Source organism: Eufriesea mexicana, unplaced genomic scaffold (assembly GCF_001483705.2).
Source record: "Eufriesea mexicana isolate 0111107269 unplaced genomic scaffold, ASM148370v2 scaffold18477, whole genome shotgun sequence".
In the NCBI taxonomy this organism is placed as follows: Eukaryota; Metazoa; Arthropoda; class Insecta; order Hymenoptera; family Apidae; genus Eufriesea; species Eufriesea mexicana.
The window spans coordinates 76,764-96,564 of NW_016925757.1; the positions used below are offsets into that span (position 1 = coordinate 76,764).

Sequence of the window (19,801 nt, forward strand, 5' to 3'; positions counted from 1 at the left end):
GCCCAACTAAACTAGTTATCTTTCAGCTTCGATCTTCACCATCGTTCCCGGTTGTACGCTTGAATTTCCGAATCAAACAGCGCTTTGCAAGCTTACGTCTGTTCGATCGTTGGATACAACATAACCTACAAAACGTTGAATTTTCATATTAAATCGTATTATTTACTGTTATCGTATTTACCGCGATACCTTTCCATGTAGTATATTTATTATTTATACCTTTCTTTCCTTTTTTAATTTTGTTAAGGTATTATAAGATAAATTTAAATTTTGAAATTTTTGCAAAATTTCAAAATTTGGCAACATATTGTCCTTTTTTATACCTATTTTCTATGTACAAATAATGGATAATTAATTGCCTTTATTATTATTACTATTTTTAATTAATAGTAAATACTTGTAATTTATTAGTTTTATTATTATTATTACTATTTTTAATTAATAGTTGTTAATTATCTGTTATTATTTACTAATAATTATGAATTATTCATTATTATTAACTAATAATTATTATTAATTGCTTCTTATTATAATTAATAGTTATTATATATATAACCAATTTTAAAATTCCCACGGAAATTTAGCAATTAGTTTTCAATATAACAAAGTATTTCTGAGCAAGTATCTATTATAAAACAGTAAAATAAAATGCTAAAAAGAAATATCTATTATAAATTTACTTAATTTTCAGATAATTTAATTCACTTCTTTACTAACCTCAAAAATATACCAAACATTTTAACAATGAGTAGGTATAGTATTATACAAAATGTATTCAGAGTGTTTATTTACACCATATTTCACGCATCGTTGCCTGCCATTTTCATTTTCATATTTCATTATCACCAGAAGCTTTTATGTATACATCTTAAGCGACAACCACACGTGGTAATATCATTATACGCATAATTGTTCCCCAGACGACTGTTCGGGAACTAATACTTAATTCTCGTTTATGATTATCAGCAAGTCGCTATTCTACAAAGAAAAATACCAGACAAGACTAGAACTTTGAAAATATGAAGAAAGTTATTACAACTGAAATTAATAAATATATAGGTTACCCGAAGATAACCTAAAAACATGGACAGCCCAAGTCCAGAATAGAAAATCTAGTTTCTAACTAATTCTAGTTTCTAAATATGATTCACGTTATCCAAATTGTTATTAATATTTTACCAAGATCAATATCATATTATTAATTAAAATTAAAAAAAGGAATATTACTATGATTCTAAAATAGACCTCACTTTACAAATCCATCGATGACCAGAGATTTTTCACCCTTCACACAGAGCATTTACGGAATAATGACAGTAATTGTAGTAATTAGTATAGTTTATACGCCATGAGTCAGCGGCGATTGTTAAACAATTGGCGAAATTGCTTATCGTAATGACACGCTTCACAGCCGGCATATCCTGATGTTTTAATCCGTTTTGTCATAACTCAAAGGTAATTGAGTCATTTAACCCAACAATGATAAACATAATTCCCGGATGCTATGAATATTCAACTATTAACAATGAAACACCGACGAGTAAAACGAGAATAAACGACCCGTAAACGCTAAAGCCGCGTTTGCACTGAGCAACTTTCGGTAGGCCGACGGATCGAAATCAAGTCACCTGAAGCGGCCCCTATAGCAAGAAGTCAATCAAACGAAAACTGTTTCTGACCGTTCAACTACAGATTGCGCGTTCCTTCACAATCGAGTAATCCGAGCCCTCGCATAAGTGAATTAGTATTACTAACAAAATCACAGAAAACACGAGCTACAAGTTGCTAATAGTAGGTTACAACGTGTTAATAAATTCGCTTGCGTGACAGTAACAAGATTGGTAATGGAACAAGTAAATTTCTGTACGTAAATATTACGAATTACAAGCTGACCGATTGTTTAATTAGATATAAAATTCTAAAATTCTAGGAACCGTTTATATAATAAAAGCTTATAACCTACAACGTGCAACCTGTCGATTCATCGATGTAGTTAATTGATTATTCCGCTAGAGGGGTCTGGTGGTGATAATTGATCACGTAAACAGTGTAAGATCACAATAGGCGACTGAAACAATACACTTTCTGCGTGTATTAATCATTACGAAGAAGAAACTCTAATGTAAACCTTTCACTCGACAACTTCAAATCTATCAGGTAAGTAAATTCATTAAAAATTCATCAAACTAACCACGATTTTATAAAACTGTAATGTAACATGGTTTACAAGTTCTTTCCCTGAATGGGGGATTAAATTTGGAAACGATGTGGAGTTATATTGATTAATAAAGTATTTATTAAATGCGTTGAAATAGTTGCGATGGATTAAATCTTACATATACTTCTCTCGTGCTTGTTGTCAAGCAACTGACTCGTCGCGTCCTTCGCACTTCGCTCTCACAGCTCACACCTATATACACATATATACAAGCCCGCCCCTTAAGAATATCGGAATGTAAACAAACGTTGCGTGGCACAGTCGATCTTTATTACGTCTCTTCAGAACCACTCTTGGATGCTACGATAATATGGGTTAAGTTTTACACTCTATTCCCAGTTCTGGAAGTTACTTTAAACATTTTTTACAATGTATTAAGTAAGTACTCGATAACCTTGTCACGTTTTCTTTAATAAATGACTCTAACCTCAAACTCGCTAACCTTAATTTTCGTCCAGCAAAATTATGCAAGTTGGTGTACTAATGTAATATAACAGGAGATGTTAGGTCACGATGCAAGAAGTTTCCAATACACGAAATAAGCCACGAAACAGAAAGTGTTTAATCGATACCCTTGACAAAATGAAGGAGAGAGAGAGAAAGATAGAAAATGAAAGGAGACACACGCTGAGCCACTTCGTTCGCAGATTTGTTTCCTAATCTTTCTATACTCCGTGCTCGTGTCGTGCGTATACGAGGGGAACATGAGGAACAAGGGAACGACAATATTGACCGAGAGGGCGGGTAAACAAAACATTTATGTATGGAGCTCCCTGAGCAGTCTGCACCTCGCGCGTCCTTGGTGGTGGGGGAACGCATTAATATTTTCTATTCGTTCGATATTTATGGCTGACACCATCTTATTGTACTAACCGTCTGCATTCAATTGTCCCATTTAGGAAGCCACTTGTAATCATCAAATGTAATCAAATATCCATGATATTTCTATAGTCGAGTAATTTAATACTGAATAGAAAATACAGAACGGTGTGGAAAGGTTAGTTATTGGATATCCATTTTTGATAAAAATATTCATTCTATGCAAACATTATATTTAACCATATCAGTTTTATAATTAACAAAACTATCAATTAATTTGTTTACGAATTTGTTAATATATAGTATAGTATAGTATTAATAATTATACATATAAATATGATATTGATACCTATTACAATTTTTTTATTCTAAAATTTTTTATTTTATTTATGTATTACCTAAGATATTATTTGCGACATTTCAGATTATAAAGAATTTCTTATAAAATATAATTTTATATTCCATAAATTATGATTTCTTCAAATAATTGTAGAAAGTTTCGTCTTTAATGCAAGCTCCGTGTTAAATGATAGAATACAGTGCATGCACGATGATAGTGACTACAGTGTACGTTTGACTATACACAAACCTCTTTCACTTATGTTCTCGTTAAAGAGAACTATACAGCTAGAGAACTAAAACAAGCTAAGAAAATTTGCTATATATTACTAAAATAAGTGTTTATACATATTCTATATATGTTCCTATATCTTGATATAAATATAATTTAATTTCAATATTTTTTAATATTTCAGATATATCCTTCTACTAAATGACTTTCCTATACAATATACGTTTTACAGTTTAGTATATTCCATTATATATTTCTATATATAATATATTCCATTAGATAATGTTAAGACTACGGAAAAGGAAATACCAAGAATAACAAAAGACAAGAACACGTTTTCAAAATTCATGGAAAATAAAATGCAAGAATAAGGTGCATAAACTAACCAAAATCAATGTACAAAGGTGATTCGACAGCTTAAAATTCCTCACGAACAACGAGGAAAGAATTAATGAAAAACGGCGGAAAATTAATTATGCGAAGCCCGTTGCTATCAAACGCTATCATGTCGTAATTATGGTGGAGGTGGTGCATACATGCACACGGTTTACATGGAACGTGGTGTAGCATCGCGATAAGTAAAATTTACCGCGGAGTGTACGAGCATGTATATAAAATGCGAACGTAATGCTAATTACGGTACTCGGGCTAGTAATCGGATCGATAATCCGATTACCCGCAATTGTAATGGGAAAAAAGGACCGTGAAAATAAGCGATTCGCGAACATGCGATAATCGTATAGGTTCGTTAATTTTCGTTCTGGCGACGTTGCCAAAGACTCTCGTCGATCTAGCAGCGGGGGTTAATCAAATTCTGCCTTATCGATACACGACTGCGAGACACGTGGAACTATCGTAACAATCAGTATTAAGCATTTTTCATTATGATTAGTACAAGTTCCACGAGTTTTAAATTTAAATTAAAATTCTTCTGTATTATTGGAATTTTGCTTAACTTGTAAATATGAAAATTTGGTAATTTACTGAGACATATTATACTATTGTACTGATGATATACCAAATTTTACTTATTTGTATATATTATCTTGAATACATAGATCTTCTTGTTATTTGTTAATTAAAAATATTTTTAGGAATATTTCTTAAGAATATTTCTTTATTATTCAAGCATATTTTTATAATTTATGTATATTTGTTACATACCAATGTCTTCATACCTCCTTCCTCAGGTGCTTTTTAGACTTGATAAGGTATCATAAGCATTTACCAAAAGAACTATGTAAAGAAATTACAATTGTAAATAATTAGACTGTAAGATTGAAATATTTTCAGAAATATTTCTTAAGAGTTATTATCCAAGCATATTTTTATAATTTATATATGTAATGTACCAATGTCTTCATTCCTCCTTCATCAAGAGCTTTTTTGACTTGATAAAGTATCATAAGCATTTGCTAAAAGAACTATATAAAGAAATTAGAATTGTAAAAAATTAGACTGTAAGATTGAACTGAATACGTTGAAAGAGAGAAATTTAATTATTATCTCTGAATTTGTAATAACAAGTAATTATAATTATATTTAAAATTGTATTATACGTATCTCTCTAACCACGAGCAAAGTTTTCATCCTCAAATGTCTTTCAGAGTTAAAAAAGCGACGGAATCACTGATACAGCTGTGTAAACATTAAGACAAAAGCTCTGGTCATTAGATTCAATTCTAAATAATTAGATCGTACAATTAAAACGAGCACGTTTAAAGGAAAGAAAGGGAAGGTAGAAAATGTTTGGCGTATCTCCAAACAACTGATAGCCCTCGTCGTTAACCGACATCGGTTAACCTTCCTTACGAATTTCTATGGCGTAACGGAACAACAACGAGCCTTAAGAATACCAGAGACCGGGAAACTTTTAAGAAATCGTGCACGACGAGGAATTTTCTTGCGCTTTCTCGAGCTCATCAGCTTTTCGAGTTCAACGACTTTGCTCAGGTTTCTTACGTACGGGTTGAAAACAAAGGAACTAGAAGAAAAGTCGACGGCTTGCGTTCTAATTACAACCGACGTGGTAACAAAGTGAATTTCAACGTTTGTTTTTCTGCCAACGCTCTATCTATTCAACGCCGTGAATGAGAATCATGCGGCGGTCCCCAGCCCCGCCATAGCTGCCGTTCTCGACTTTGAGAAATAATCTAAGATAGTCCAAAGTCGATCCGATTGATATTAGATTGGACAGGTCGAGGTGGAAGACGAGGATTTTTCTCTGAAGATGGAGATAAATACCGAGTGGTTCTTCTATGAGGAATTGCTATACCTTCTCTCTAAAATTTGACAAATGGAAATAAAATGAATTTCTTTTACTTATTTTAGTTCAACGTAATTTTGGAAAACGTTTGTAAGTGAATATAAGTAATTATTATCATATTTGTATTTATAATTTACTATTGTATAAATTGTTATTACTTATAATTGATTACAATTATATAACGGTTTTTTACTGATATTATTACGTATTTATTAAATTTTGACTAAACAGTTAAAATGTAGTAAAATAATTTTTGGAAATAATATTAAATTCATATGAATACGAGAAGCATTTCTTGATAAATAAAAAATTCGCGAGTCTTTATACAAAAAGTTAATAATGATAATAATAATAATAATAATGAAAATAACATAAAATAGAATAAAAATTTTCAGGAATAATTTTAATACAATCATGAAGAACACTTTTGACTAAGTGAAAATTTTGTATCATATTGTTAATGCTTTTCTGTCTTCATAAATTTTTAATGTCCCAAGAAATATCTAATAAACCATGAAGGTCAAATAGTTTCAAATAAGTTTGGCTTAAAGTACCTTAACGACTTGCTTTTGCATTAGTATAGTAAAAGGCATAACGGTCACACTATACAATTGCATTTCGAATCTATCCTTGTTTCTTGACGAAATATTTATTCTGTATTGGAAAACCCACACGCGAGACCAAAGTTTGAAAACACCTTTTCTTGCTCCAACAACTCTGGATTGAAGTAAGTTTCTAGCATGTACCAGATATTGTATTCTTTAGGAACGTCTTTTACGCGAACAGAATCGCAGTAGTATAGGTTGCTTTTTAAGCCGGCAACCGAGTCGCGTCAATCTCACAGTGGAACAGTCGAACATATGGCCCGACAATCTATGGTCCGCATATATCACCAAATACTGAAAAATACAAAAATTTTAATATTCTACTACTTACGAATATTCTTAAAATTTTATGAAAATTAATTTTATATCCGTGATAGTTCTACGATTTAAACGATAAACAACGTAAATACCAAGAAAAAAAAAAATTATATTTTTAGTCGGAAAGGATGTAAACTCCATGCTGAATACCGTGGTAAATGCTGTAAGTGCTAGAATACTTTACCTAAGCTTTTAGGGCGACCGCAAGATAGAGCTAAAATCATAAGTAGCAACTTCACTGTGGTTGAAAAAATGAGAGTGCCAGCAGTCTTCAATTTAAGTATACATTTCTTATCATTTTTCCCTCCTCTGTATAATCATCAGCGAAAATAACAAAAATCTATGTGGAACGATATAATTATTGAGGTTAACGTGTTTTTCGTTTATACCGAAAATTTTTAGTTCCGAAATTTACACCGTTTAGCTTTTCATCCTTTCAATTATTATCCGCTCACGACAAAGGGATTACTGTGAAAAATGTCCGGTTATAAGAAAAGTAAATCTCGAAGCAAATGGAAGCAACAGCAACAGGCACGAACTAACAAGTGCCAAATAAATCAGCACGCGATGCATGACAAACGTTAATCGACCGTGCTGCCACCACGGTGAAAAAATATTTTTGATCCGGGATGTCGGTTTAGGGTTCGTCACGCACGTCCCCCTCAAGAAACAAAGCGCTGATAAATCACACCGGGATGGGATTCGAGATCTCGTTAACTAAATCATACGGCTAACAATAAATCACTCTAGGCAAGTTCAACGTTCCAGAAAATACGTTCTATCTACTCTACGAATCAATCATCATAGGCAATTTCGTAACTGAAATATCAATGTTCTATAATTCGAAGACTACGATGCAATACATAGCACATTACACAACAGAATATTTTTAATTTTCTAAAAATAGCAATATTTAATAAAAATATTAATATCCGAAACAGTTCGATTAAATAATCTCAATTAACCTATAAATCGTAAATGAAATCGTTTAATATAACAAATATAATGAAAACTTTTCAACATAACCCTACATTTATATTAGAAACGCATCGCATTATACGTAGCTTTATCTTCTAGGTTTGAAATAAGTTTGATTAAACTCAAACATTTTTCTACATTTTTATTTACTAACCGAAATGAATCTAACTAAAAAACGATGCAGCGTAGAGGTTAAAAAGTTTGTCCCTTAAAAACTGTAGGTCTATGGGTATCCTCCGTTGGTAGAATCAAAAAGCACGCTGAGAGCAATCAATCATATTGACTGTCAAGAAAGGACGAAAAACAGAAGAAACGGTACAAACAAGACAGATACACAGCGACAGAGAAATCAACGAACGATACGTAATTGACGACAAACGTTTTTGCAATCAGGTATAGATTAACTGTCAAAGATTACAAGAAAAACCATTTAGGTGCACGTATCCACGTAACACAGTACACGTACCGAAAGCTGCGGCTGTCATATCGAAGGACAACGTTATAACCCATTGCGAGACATGTACACAAGAGAAACATCGAGGGAAACGATGCAAACCGGCAAACACTCAGCCCGGAATCCTCTTATCCAAACAAAGCAGCCGGAGGTGTACGACGTATACACATCGTACACGTTAAGCGGTCGAGTTGCTGTATGTGTGGGTGTTGCGGTAACAGTGCGAACTCTATCCCGAATCACGTCTCTCTTTTCTATCTCTCTTACGTCTCAGTGTAGCGCACGCCAACGAGAAGACAGAGAGCAGCAGACAGCTGGCTCTGAACGACGGTCACCGTTTTCTTCGCGAACACGACAATACACACCTGGTCGGGCCGACCCAAGGTCAGGTCACTAGGCCGCGGACGCACACACAGTGGTTGCTTATCTCCAAGCTCTCTGACAGCGGTAGCAATGATCCGCTCGATGACAGCAAAGCTTTGTTCTCGTGCTGACGAATGAATTTAACCACCTATTTGCACTCGGCCCAGGCACAATAACAACGGCTATCACGAGAGAACGACTCGCCCTTGCACTCGATGTATCAGCACGAACACGCGACGCAACGAGAACAGTGTTCACGCGTCTCGACCGCGTTCTGCAACCACCGACAACACGAAAAGAGGACGTTATCGGCGTGACAAGTCGAAGGACAAGAACCGTGCGCGCACCTGTGTGTACGTGTGTTAAGTAATTCGCGTTTTACCGAGCGGAGTATAGACAAGAGTCGACCTGGCCTCTTCGAGCCTCACCGAAGAACTGGCGGGCTCGTGCGCTCGCACGCACCCGTACCCCCTCCACGGGTACACGACACCTATCCGCTCCACCGTAAACCCTCGCTACTTCTTCCCCTACTGTAGCCCCTCCAACGGCCGCGGCCGTCCATCCACCTACCCCTAAAACCCGACTCGTGTACACAATCGCGGAAGCGCGGAAAATTCAAAGACGAGAGTTAATTATAACGACTCGGACAAGAGGCTGGGCTCTCGAGTCGGTTCGCCTGTGTTCCTCGTTCATTGGCTACCACCTTTTTGTGTCGATGAACGCTTCTATAAAAAGTAATCGTGTATTTATCGTCGATAAAGTGTTTATCGTTTTGTAAATATATCGATCCGGATAATCGATTCGGAGATGTAGTCGATATAGAAACGTACCTTTTTCTTACGTGAATTTTCCCGCAAATTATAAGAACTAGTTTCAATTCCAAGTTGTTCATGTAACACGTTTATTGCGTTTATTACGCACATTTGTACGTAACTGAAGAAAATTGGAAGATGGGGCTTAATTGTATCAACTGATTCTCTTCTCGCTAGTTCGTTTCGATCATCGTTTTCCTTATAGTCTGTCTCCTTGAAGTCGGAAAACGCTTTGTGACGGGGATACAATACGTTTGATTGCATTACCCGTAAACTGGAACACGGAATTTTAGATTAACCTATGACGCACAATTTGTACGTCCGATTTCACCATACATACGTGTACTGCTGATTCACGAACGACTGCCTCGAGTCATTGATGATACGATTAACCCGTTATGCATACTATCGTAAAATAGTTACCTTACACATACGATATTTTCATACTCGAATTGAAAGATTAGTGGATTAATAAATAAATTATAACAGGATTAATACACAATTTCAAAATATCGGAATATTATGAGAGCGCATTATACGAATACAAAACGATATTCTAACCTCAAAAAGTGAAACTTTTTCTCGTCAATTCGATAACTAGACTATTCATATTCCGAAGTGATTAACCACTTTTGAATTTTTCAAAATCTTCCCGCCAAAGCACGCTATTGGTTTGTAACTTTCCATATTTGAAATAAATTTCTTCTTTTTATTTTTTGGACTTAATCGAATTGGCAAATGAACAATTATCGATCAATTATCGATATTAATTGATATATTGATTTATCGATTTTATTACTTACTTATATTTTAAATACAAGTACATTATTATAATATAGTAAGATCTTTGCTAAAATAATTGCTTTATTTCAGAATTAGTTAAGACACGAACGATAGAGATGAGAGATGTACACGAAGTAAGATGTAAAGTAAAATTGGAAATCATTCATAAATTGCTTTCTTCTTCGGATAATATTTTTGTGGTAAGATATATTTCCCAGAATGATCGAGTGATCTTTTTTTATTGTGCAGTGCAATCATGTGTTTCCGCATTTGTTATGTAGATGCAGTAGTACCCGGTTTGGTATGCATTCCTACAATACTCGTGCATATATACGTGCGGACCCAGATTCGCCGCAGCATACGTAATTATTATCAAATAGAACGTGAAATGCATGTGGCTTCGTGGAAAAAGGAGATTCGATCTGCACATTCAATTAGTAATTGATTTACTATCCATTTCAATGGGTCCATGAACAATCCTGTAAGACAGAAAATCTTCGGTCAGGTATGTTAGTCTACATTTTAAGATACAAACATGAGATATTGTCTCTTATATTCTAAGTGCTTTCTACACGAAAAGAAATCTCTGTCTCTCAAAACTAAACAGATTTCAATTTTTGTAGCACTGTTGTTAAGAAGAATGAACGATATGAATGAAAATATTCCGATGAAACAAGGTATACCTTGTCTTTTTATATATATGTCGTTTGTGTTTTGCATTCTCAACCACACTCCTAAATTGAATCGTTTAGGCAAGGATGTATTACGTGCACGCATAAAATTCAGATGAATTTAAAGCACGATACGCTGAAATGAATTCCTTTTTGTATTGAATCCTTCAGGTAAGAGTGTACGTTTTATGCAAAACTACGCATAATATTTCGATTAAGTTAAAATACGACACATTCCAGTAAGTTTCATTCAGTTTTACAGCCGTTCATTGAGTGTATCACGTTTGTACCCTGACGTAATTGACTTCCCGCGCACGCGATCTTTTTCATTAATAGACAATGTTTGCAATTAGGTATTATTGTTTTCTTCTCATTCTTTATAACGCGTATAAATAAAGTATCACTATCAATTTCGAGTCATATTTCCCAATTGTACTCTCTCATAAGACAAACACCGTTTTGATTAATATGATTCATGAAATACCACTAGCATCGATGTATCAGTGTAGCAATATTTAATCAGTCATTACTTCGACAAATGAAAATTTATAGAAAATTAAGCAAAGCGTAATATACCGTTTATTAAATATTAACTTCGGATACACCGTTTCACCGGTCACGCAACTTTCACCGAAAATTAAATTTACTGAATGAAACGTATAATTTCAAAAATGTGTAATGTCATTTTTCATTTTTCTTGTCAGCAAAAATACAATTTAGGAAATTAAATTCAAACGAAACACCAGGAGACAAAAGATACTTAAGGTAAGAATAAATTTGGAATATTTTCCAACAATTTTAACTTATTTTAACTTATCGTGTTTCGTTAATTTGAATCTCCTATTATTTTGAACTTTTACTGGTTAGAAGAGAAACAAGGAATCACGATTCAGCCATGATTCGAAGACCGTGCCTGATGTCAGCAGGTACCATAACGATACCGAGTAACGGAAAGTTGCGTGGCGCTGCTACTTTCGCTGCTGGCACATTATTTGCGTGGATGCGTTTACGTGGAACGCACGAATATATAGGAGAGGGTGCTATACACCACGGCATAGAGCAGCTAGCCGCGACTTCATTCCTCACGGCGGCGCGAATCGATAAACGGCGACCATCACGCAACACACAAACCCATCCTTGCCAACCACCCCGACCTCGACGACCGGCTGCACCATTCCCCGGATCGTACGGCATCTGTACGCTACACACCGTGTTATCATTAAAGTAGACAGAACTTTCGACATATCGGCACATTCAATAATGACGTAATATCTAGCTTTCATTCTTCAGCCTTAATTCACCTGCAAATCCCAATTTCTCTCAATTTCATGTTGAATTAACCAACGAGATCGCCTGAAGATAACTTTGGACCTAGCATCTTCTTCATTTCGTTCCTTTTCTTTGTTTTAAAACCGTAAAATCAATGTATCTCGGGGCTGGCACGAACCTTTAATTGAGCAGAGATGGACAGAGATTTTGGTACATCCAACTTGAATAATGATATAGCATCTCCACTCTTCTTCCTACCCTACATTCACCTACTAATCTGGTTTTCTTCACACTCGTATGCAATCAGCTGAGAGGGTTTCCCTAAATAATTTCATACTTCACCCATTTTTTGTGCCGTTGTTGAAATCTTTATGTATGTGTATATGTATTAACAGCCCTTTTGTAGAATACTATACATCCTTGACCTTATCTTATCTCTGATTTTATCGCTCGATTTGCATATAAATGCAGAATTGTCTTAAAGTAAATGTACGAAATTTATTTATACTTCTTTGCCACTGTAGTTTACACACGTCTTCTCGTCGTCCCCTATTTATTTTCGTTCAGAACGTTCCCATTAATAAAATATGCTTTTACCTGAAAAAATTCGATATAAGTATGTTTAAAACAAAATAAAAATATACGCGTTTACTTAAATTATTAGGATCCAAGTGTACATACTGTATTGCATGTGTGTCCATGGTAAAATTAATTGCATTTTTACAAATAATCGCAAAATATTCTATAATGTATAGTATTGCAATTGCAAAATAAATCGAGTGCAAATCCAAACTAAAACAAGAACAAAATTATATAGAGATTACAAAATATTTCCAGTGATATACGATTGTTAAATTTAAATTTAAATTTTTCATATTTTTATAAATTTTGTAGAAAATAAGGAAAATGTCGAAAAGAGATACTTCAAAGCTCTTTGACTATCAAGGAAGATTACTTCGCCTATGACATAATAATTTTTTGCCCAATAAAAAAAGGATGAACCTAAAAATTTGGGTTGCCGAGTATACAAAACGCGAAAAACGTGACAGATTTACCAAAGGAGAATCCACTCGAAGCAGGTATCCGAGTATCAAGAAAGGAGGTTATTCTAGATCGTATGCAATAGCGGTGAATGCGAACCATTATCATTTGCATTTATAATAGTTGCGAGGTACTTAGATATAATCTCTACTTTAGATAATATACATTGCATACGTTCGTATCTTAGAAATAACAATGGATAAAATAGATTAAAACAATTGTTCTCTATAAACATAGTTAAACCAATAAAAAATTCAAAACTCTACTTTTATTCTTATGATAAAATGCTACTGGAATTTAAAAATTATAAATCTGATAATTTATACTACTTCTCTATTTGAATTAATTTTTTTTGTCTACGTATTATGTATCTTATTTGTCCTCTGCTTGCATTTAATTTATTGTACTTAATTTATTTCTATTATTTAATTTTATGATGTTCAGAAGATTAAAAATTCTCCATAAAAGAGTCAGACGGTATCTTCCATTGTTTTCAAAAATACTTCGTATCGATTTCCATCGTTTGTTACTGCAATGTAAATTTTTAACGGTTAGTATATTATACTGAAGAGGTTAGTGCATGTAGAAATATTTGTTATTTACCGACTATTAATCATTCGTTATTCCTTCATAATATGAGGCTGATACTGTAAACAGAAATATTAACATAAATATAAAGAGAATATAAGAATATCCAGAGGATATGTTCATTTATAATTCTATTTATTACAATTATAACCTTTATCTAAGTTATAAGATATAACTTATAATATTCTTCAATATAATAGTATAATACGTAAATAATATCTTTAAATTTCAACAAAACTAAAAATGTGACATATATTTTGTCAGATTTAGATTATATTATTTTCAAAAATCAATATGTATTTGTACGTATTTCTTTAATAGGCAAATTAAATAGTTTATATATCGAAATTGTCAAGATTAGTAATTTCGTTGTATAGTAATATTTATTTTTTTTAACGAATATAAGAATTATTTTCATATGAGATATATTATTATCATAAATTAAGCACGAAGATTATGCATTATACTCAAAAATTAGAAAAATATGCTTTACTGCGTTATAAAAATGTATACTCTGCGAAGTAATACAAACCGCCATTTCGTGGCAACCAAAAATCATCGAAAGTTTGGCGCGAAAATGAAGTGCGCATGTAAGAAAAGTGGCGGACTAGGTGGAGCTAGCAGCGCAGTGAAAACAGAAACCCAAACCGGTCATGGAGGCTAGTTAACGACTGTGCGCCGCGCTTGCGAATAGTAATTTCACCAAGATATTGTGATATTTACGCGGACGTCAGAAAATCAACAGAAATATTGCCGGTTTAAACAAAAATGGGTACATACTTGTCAAAACCAATTACAAAGAAAGTGTCGAGCGACGAAGTAGGCAAGAATGTCGCATTCGGCGCGAGTTCCATGCAAGGCTGGCGAATTAGTCAAGAGGTAAGCTAAAACCCTCGAGCGGCCAGTGCACCGTTACCCAGTTTCGTTTCGGTCAGAGAACGGTTTGCCGGTTCACCGTTTCGTCAGGGTATTACGACATTCATCCTGATCTATTCCAAATGTAATCCACTTATGTGTCGAAGCGCGAAATTCAGTCTATTCGATTCGAGAACGATAAATACTGTGCTGATAGTAACAAGAGAGCTTCAACGTTTCACTTACGAACAAAACAGTACAGTTGCAAAATTAAGAATACCCATTGTCATGGTTCAAAATTACTTCCGTAATGAAAGCTTTTACAACCTACAAAAGCTTCTCTGTTTTATACTAACGTAATGACTCATTATTGTTTTTTAATATAAATATCTAGGCCTTCACGACATTATATTATCTATTTTATAATTTAGAAATATAAAACAAATATAATTGTTAAACTCATTGTTCTTAGCATAATATTTGTTATGTATGTCAAATTAACATCCCAACAGTTAATATTTTAATTAGTAATAAATATTAAACATTTTACAGAAGATTAAATTTTAGATTTTTGCAAAATAATGTAATTTATTTATACATTGCTCCTTAACATATTTTAGCTATTGACAAGGTGTTTATTCATCATTAATTAAAGTATCCATACATGTGATTATAAAATATAAAATAACCTTATTTGTGTGATATACTCAATACTTTTCACATTACTTATAAAATGAATTAAAATATGAAATATATTCAAGAAATGTAGAAGTCTTTTAAATAAAATATTTTAGCATACATATAATATACATTCAAACTATAATTATTTTTTTATAGGATGCACATAATTGTTGTATAGATTTTGATGAAAATGTGTCATTATTTGCTGTATACGATGGTCACGGTGGTCATGAAGTAGCAACATACTGTGCAAGTAATCTCCCCGATTTTATTAAACAGACTGAGGCATATAAAAAAGGAGATATTCGACAAGCTTTAATGGATGCCTTTCTAGGCTTTGATGCTACACTTGAAAAACCTGAAATAGTTAGTATTCTCAAAGAACTTGCAGGAACATCTACTTCAGATAAAAAAAAAGATGAATCAAATGAATCTGGTGCGTTTCTTTTTGTATAGAAAATATATTTTTATATGAACTATATTCACATAAGTTAAACCATTAATTGTAATACTTAATTATTATTAGTTTCTTTCACCTATTTCTTTGTACAAAAATATATTTAATAAAGCTGACTTCGTATATTACATTGTACATAGATGAAGAAGAAAATGTTAATAATCTATGTATGGAGGCAACAATGCCATTGGAAGAAGTAATGGCTAAATATCAATCAGAATCAAATCCTAATGCAAAAAATTTTAAAAATGAGAAATGCAATAAACGAGCATCTTCAGCAAGTCCTTATTTACGTGGTCGAAAAGGTAAAGAAAAAGCAAGCTCCTCATCATCTGGTGCAGGATGTTCATCATCTTCGTCTTCATGGAATACAAATGAAACCGATGTGAGTAGTTCCAGCCAACCATGTGGATCAACTTTGTCTAGTACAATGGAAAGAAAAGAATCAGAATGTACTGGAAATAACGAAGCTGAACAAGTTCTTGATTCAACTACAAGTAATAGAAATGCACATACATCTGCACCAGTAGAATCAACAGCGGATGTTGAAGCAACGAAAAGTGCAGATATGCCTGATAGTTCTGAAGATGTAAACAAAAAAGTTACTAGCCCTGGTAAAATTACATGTACAGAATCAAATGCAAATGAAGTAGAATTAAATGGTGCAGAATCAAAACGAATTGAAGATGCAGATAGTAGTAAAGGTGGGGGTGATAATGTATCAAGCAGTTCATGTACCCCAGTAGAAAATGGAGATGCAGGACAACAAGAACGAATAACTAGTACAGGTAGAAGAAGAATTCAACCTGTTACTTTATATCATACCCTTTTAAAAAAAGATAATGAGGATTCTGAAGATGACGATGATGATGAAAATGATGAAACATTTGATGGAGTTCCAGAAAGGTAGAAACATTTGGCTAAATAAAAATTTTATTTTTTGTGTTACATGTAAAATTATTTGTATATTTAAATTATAATTCTGTTGCATAGTTTTAGTGATGAAGATGATGTGGAAGATATTGATGAAGATGAAAGTGATGAAGATGAAGATGAAGAAGGTGAAACTGGAGATACTAATATTGATGATGATGATGATGATGACGATGATAGTGAAAGTCTTATGATGGATATAGAAGAGGTATGATAATTTTTTTACACAATATATTTCGCTATCTTCGTTTAAAAAGTTAGATTACGCGTATTACAATAAACATAAATTGTTAACTTATACAGCCAGGTTATGATAGTGGATGCACTGCAGTAGTTGCAGTTTTAAAGGGCAATGAATTATATGTAGCAAATGCTGGAGACTCTCGTTGTGTTTTATGTAGAGATGGTCAAGCTATTGAGCTTAGTTTAGATCACAAGCCTGAAGATGAACCAGAAATGGAACGTATAGTAAAAGCTGGTGGAAAAGTTACAGCTGATGGTAGAGTGAATGGGGGCCTTAATTTATCAAGGGCACTTGGGGACCATGCTTATAAACAGAATGTAAATTTACCACCACAAGAGCAAATGATTTCTGCACTTCCTGATGTGAGGCATATCACTGTTGAACCAGAGAAAGACGAATTTATGGTGCTTGCTTGTGATGGTATTTGGAACTTCATGTCAAGTCAAGATGTTGTACAATTTATCTGTACCCGTTTAACACAAAATTATGATAAATTGTCAAAAATATGTGAAGAGGTATAAAATACATTTAATTACTTTCTTTGTACTCTGATTTTCAATGTATATTGTTTGTTAATAAAATATTATATTATAGCTATTTGATCACTGTCTTGCACGTGACACCTGTGGAGATGGTACAGGATGCGACAATATGACAGCAGTAATAGTGCGGTTTCAACCATCAGTTAATGCTGTTACAAATAGCACTATTGCTGAAATATGTACTGCCAAAAGATCAGTATCGCCATCTATATCCACAGAAGAAAATAATGATTGTATTGTGCAGGAAGATGCAATGAAATCTTGTAAACGTCTTAAAACCGAAGCAACAATGTGAGAGCTGTATTAAATGTTATGAACTGTTATAATCTCTGGAAACAGATGAGTGAATGTGAATTTATGTAAAATTATGTAATTCTATAGAACTGTGAATTTTGAGTGGATACTCAATGGTGATCGATACCAGTTACTTCAAATATCATGTAAAGTATGTTAGTGCTGGCTATTGGTGGCAGACTGATAAATTGGAGCATATGAGGATGATACTTTGCTGCTAATATTTCAACATTAAAAGCTTAGATTGATATGAATAAATGGTGTTCTTTTTGTTTTAACTTACAATTTTCAAAAATGTTTCATTGCATCTATTATTGGACAGTGTATTATACGGTCTAACGTCTCGATAATATGTACAAAATATGTAAGACAGTCATATAAACATAATTCTGTACAATTAACGAAATAATAGATATTTCACTTTATAAGTACTTTCTATGGTAATGATAAGGTAGATGATAAGTATAAATAAAATCAATCTAAAATCATTTACTAAGTCAAAGCCTTGTAAGATTTTACAAATAGTATAAGATTCTATAATGATTAGATTAAAATAAAAAGTTTTGAAGTTCTAATTTTTTCAAATACCTTTCAGCATTTAATTATCTTGAAGTATTTTATTTCTTTATTACAAAAAACTTTGTTATGCATCATCCCATTTGCTCCATTAACATTTATGAAATATACTCTTTGAGTTTTTAGATAACATCCATAGTAGATATGTAATTGTACATATTTATAAATTTAGAATATAGGATTTATATTTGTAATTCAACACGATACCATTTCTTATTTTTACGAAATAAAGTTTATTTTTGAATCCCCGGGTATGGTGGTTGAATGGATGGGTGTGCGAGTAGTCTCAAAATGTGTAAACTGTGTTGCGTAATGAAGACAATTGCGTATTACGCATTGCTAATTTGTGATCTTGTACTAAAAATATTGTTAAAATGGTATGTACTATGTTATGGAATATTATCTACTTAAACTGTTCTAAATTTTTTTTGAATATCTCACAGCAACAGACATTATGTAAATTAATGACAACGTGAAGATAATATTTGTTTCAAAAAAATTAAAAAAAAAAAAACAATAAAATTATAGATTAAACTTACACATATTTAAACATGCAAGCATTTTGAAAATTAATAAGATATGTATTGAAGACAGACTAATTTATCATAAGAAATATGTATAAAAGTGAAAGTGAAAAAAATATTTAAATTATTTATATGTTTTTAAGAAATACATCTTTATTTTAATGCAAATTATTGTATCTACATTATGTGCTTACATCGTTTTTCATTTTATATAACTAATTCAATTCTTTTTCTATGTAATTACAACACATAAGTAAGGAACATTTTTAACAATTAAATTATAGAAACACTTCATAAATTTTTTTTATGTTACAAACGTGATTTCATTATAGCACTACTTCATTACAACGTGAACATACAATACGGACAACGATTGTCTATTCACAAAATATAAAAAGTTTATATTCGATAAAATAATATAGCTGTTAGATAAATAATTAATATAAATTGATCACCTGCGATGTCTTTAAGATTGCTTCAAGTTTTGTACTGTTATTCATCTTTTACAACTGCTCACGTATAATTGCGGCTGTTAGTAGGCAGTAATTGTATAAACAAAATTGTTTACTATTATAAAAGAAAAGCAATCGTAATTCTTATGGAAAGAAGAAGTACCACTATTGTCAAAATAATTAGTAGTATATAAATATTAGGAACAGTTCGTAGAATGATTCAGAATTAACTAATGTGCCTTTCCGATTCAGGGGTTGAGAACCTTCACGATATGTATGTACATTTGATGCCGTCTTATTAAGAAGGGTTTAAATCTCGACACCGTTTTAATTGCAAACTTCGTCATAAACTTATGTATAAATATCTTGTTTCATAATATATGTCGCTCTAATTATCTCTGATAGTCTTTTTATTTTCCTCATTTTTATCAATTTTATAATTATGCACACATGAAAAGGTATAACTGTGCATTCGGAATGTACTCAA

The 19,801-nt window shown here is 32.7% G+C and overlaps 1 protein-coding gene across 1 annotated transcript; it reads left to right on the plus strand.

Moving 5' to 3' along the window:
- Positions 1 to 14,417: 14,417 nt before the first annotated feature.
- LOC108554309 (probable protein phosphatase CG10417) lies at positions 14,418 to 17,790 on the plus strand. Its single transcript, XM_017909526.1, has 6 exons — positions 14,418 to 14,635; positions 15,449 to 15,728; positions 15,890 to 16,655; positions 16,743 to 16,890; positions 16,986 to 17,441; positions 17,521 to 17,790. Exons 1-6 carry the CDS (start codon positions 14,525 to 14,527, stop codon positions 17,761 to 17,763), a joined length of 2,004 nt encoding a protein of 667 aa, XP_017765015.1. The 5' UTR covers positions 14,418 to 14,524; the 3' UTR covers positions 17,764 to 17,790.
- The last annotated feature ends 2,011 nt before the right edge of the window (positions 17,791 to 19,801 follow it).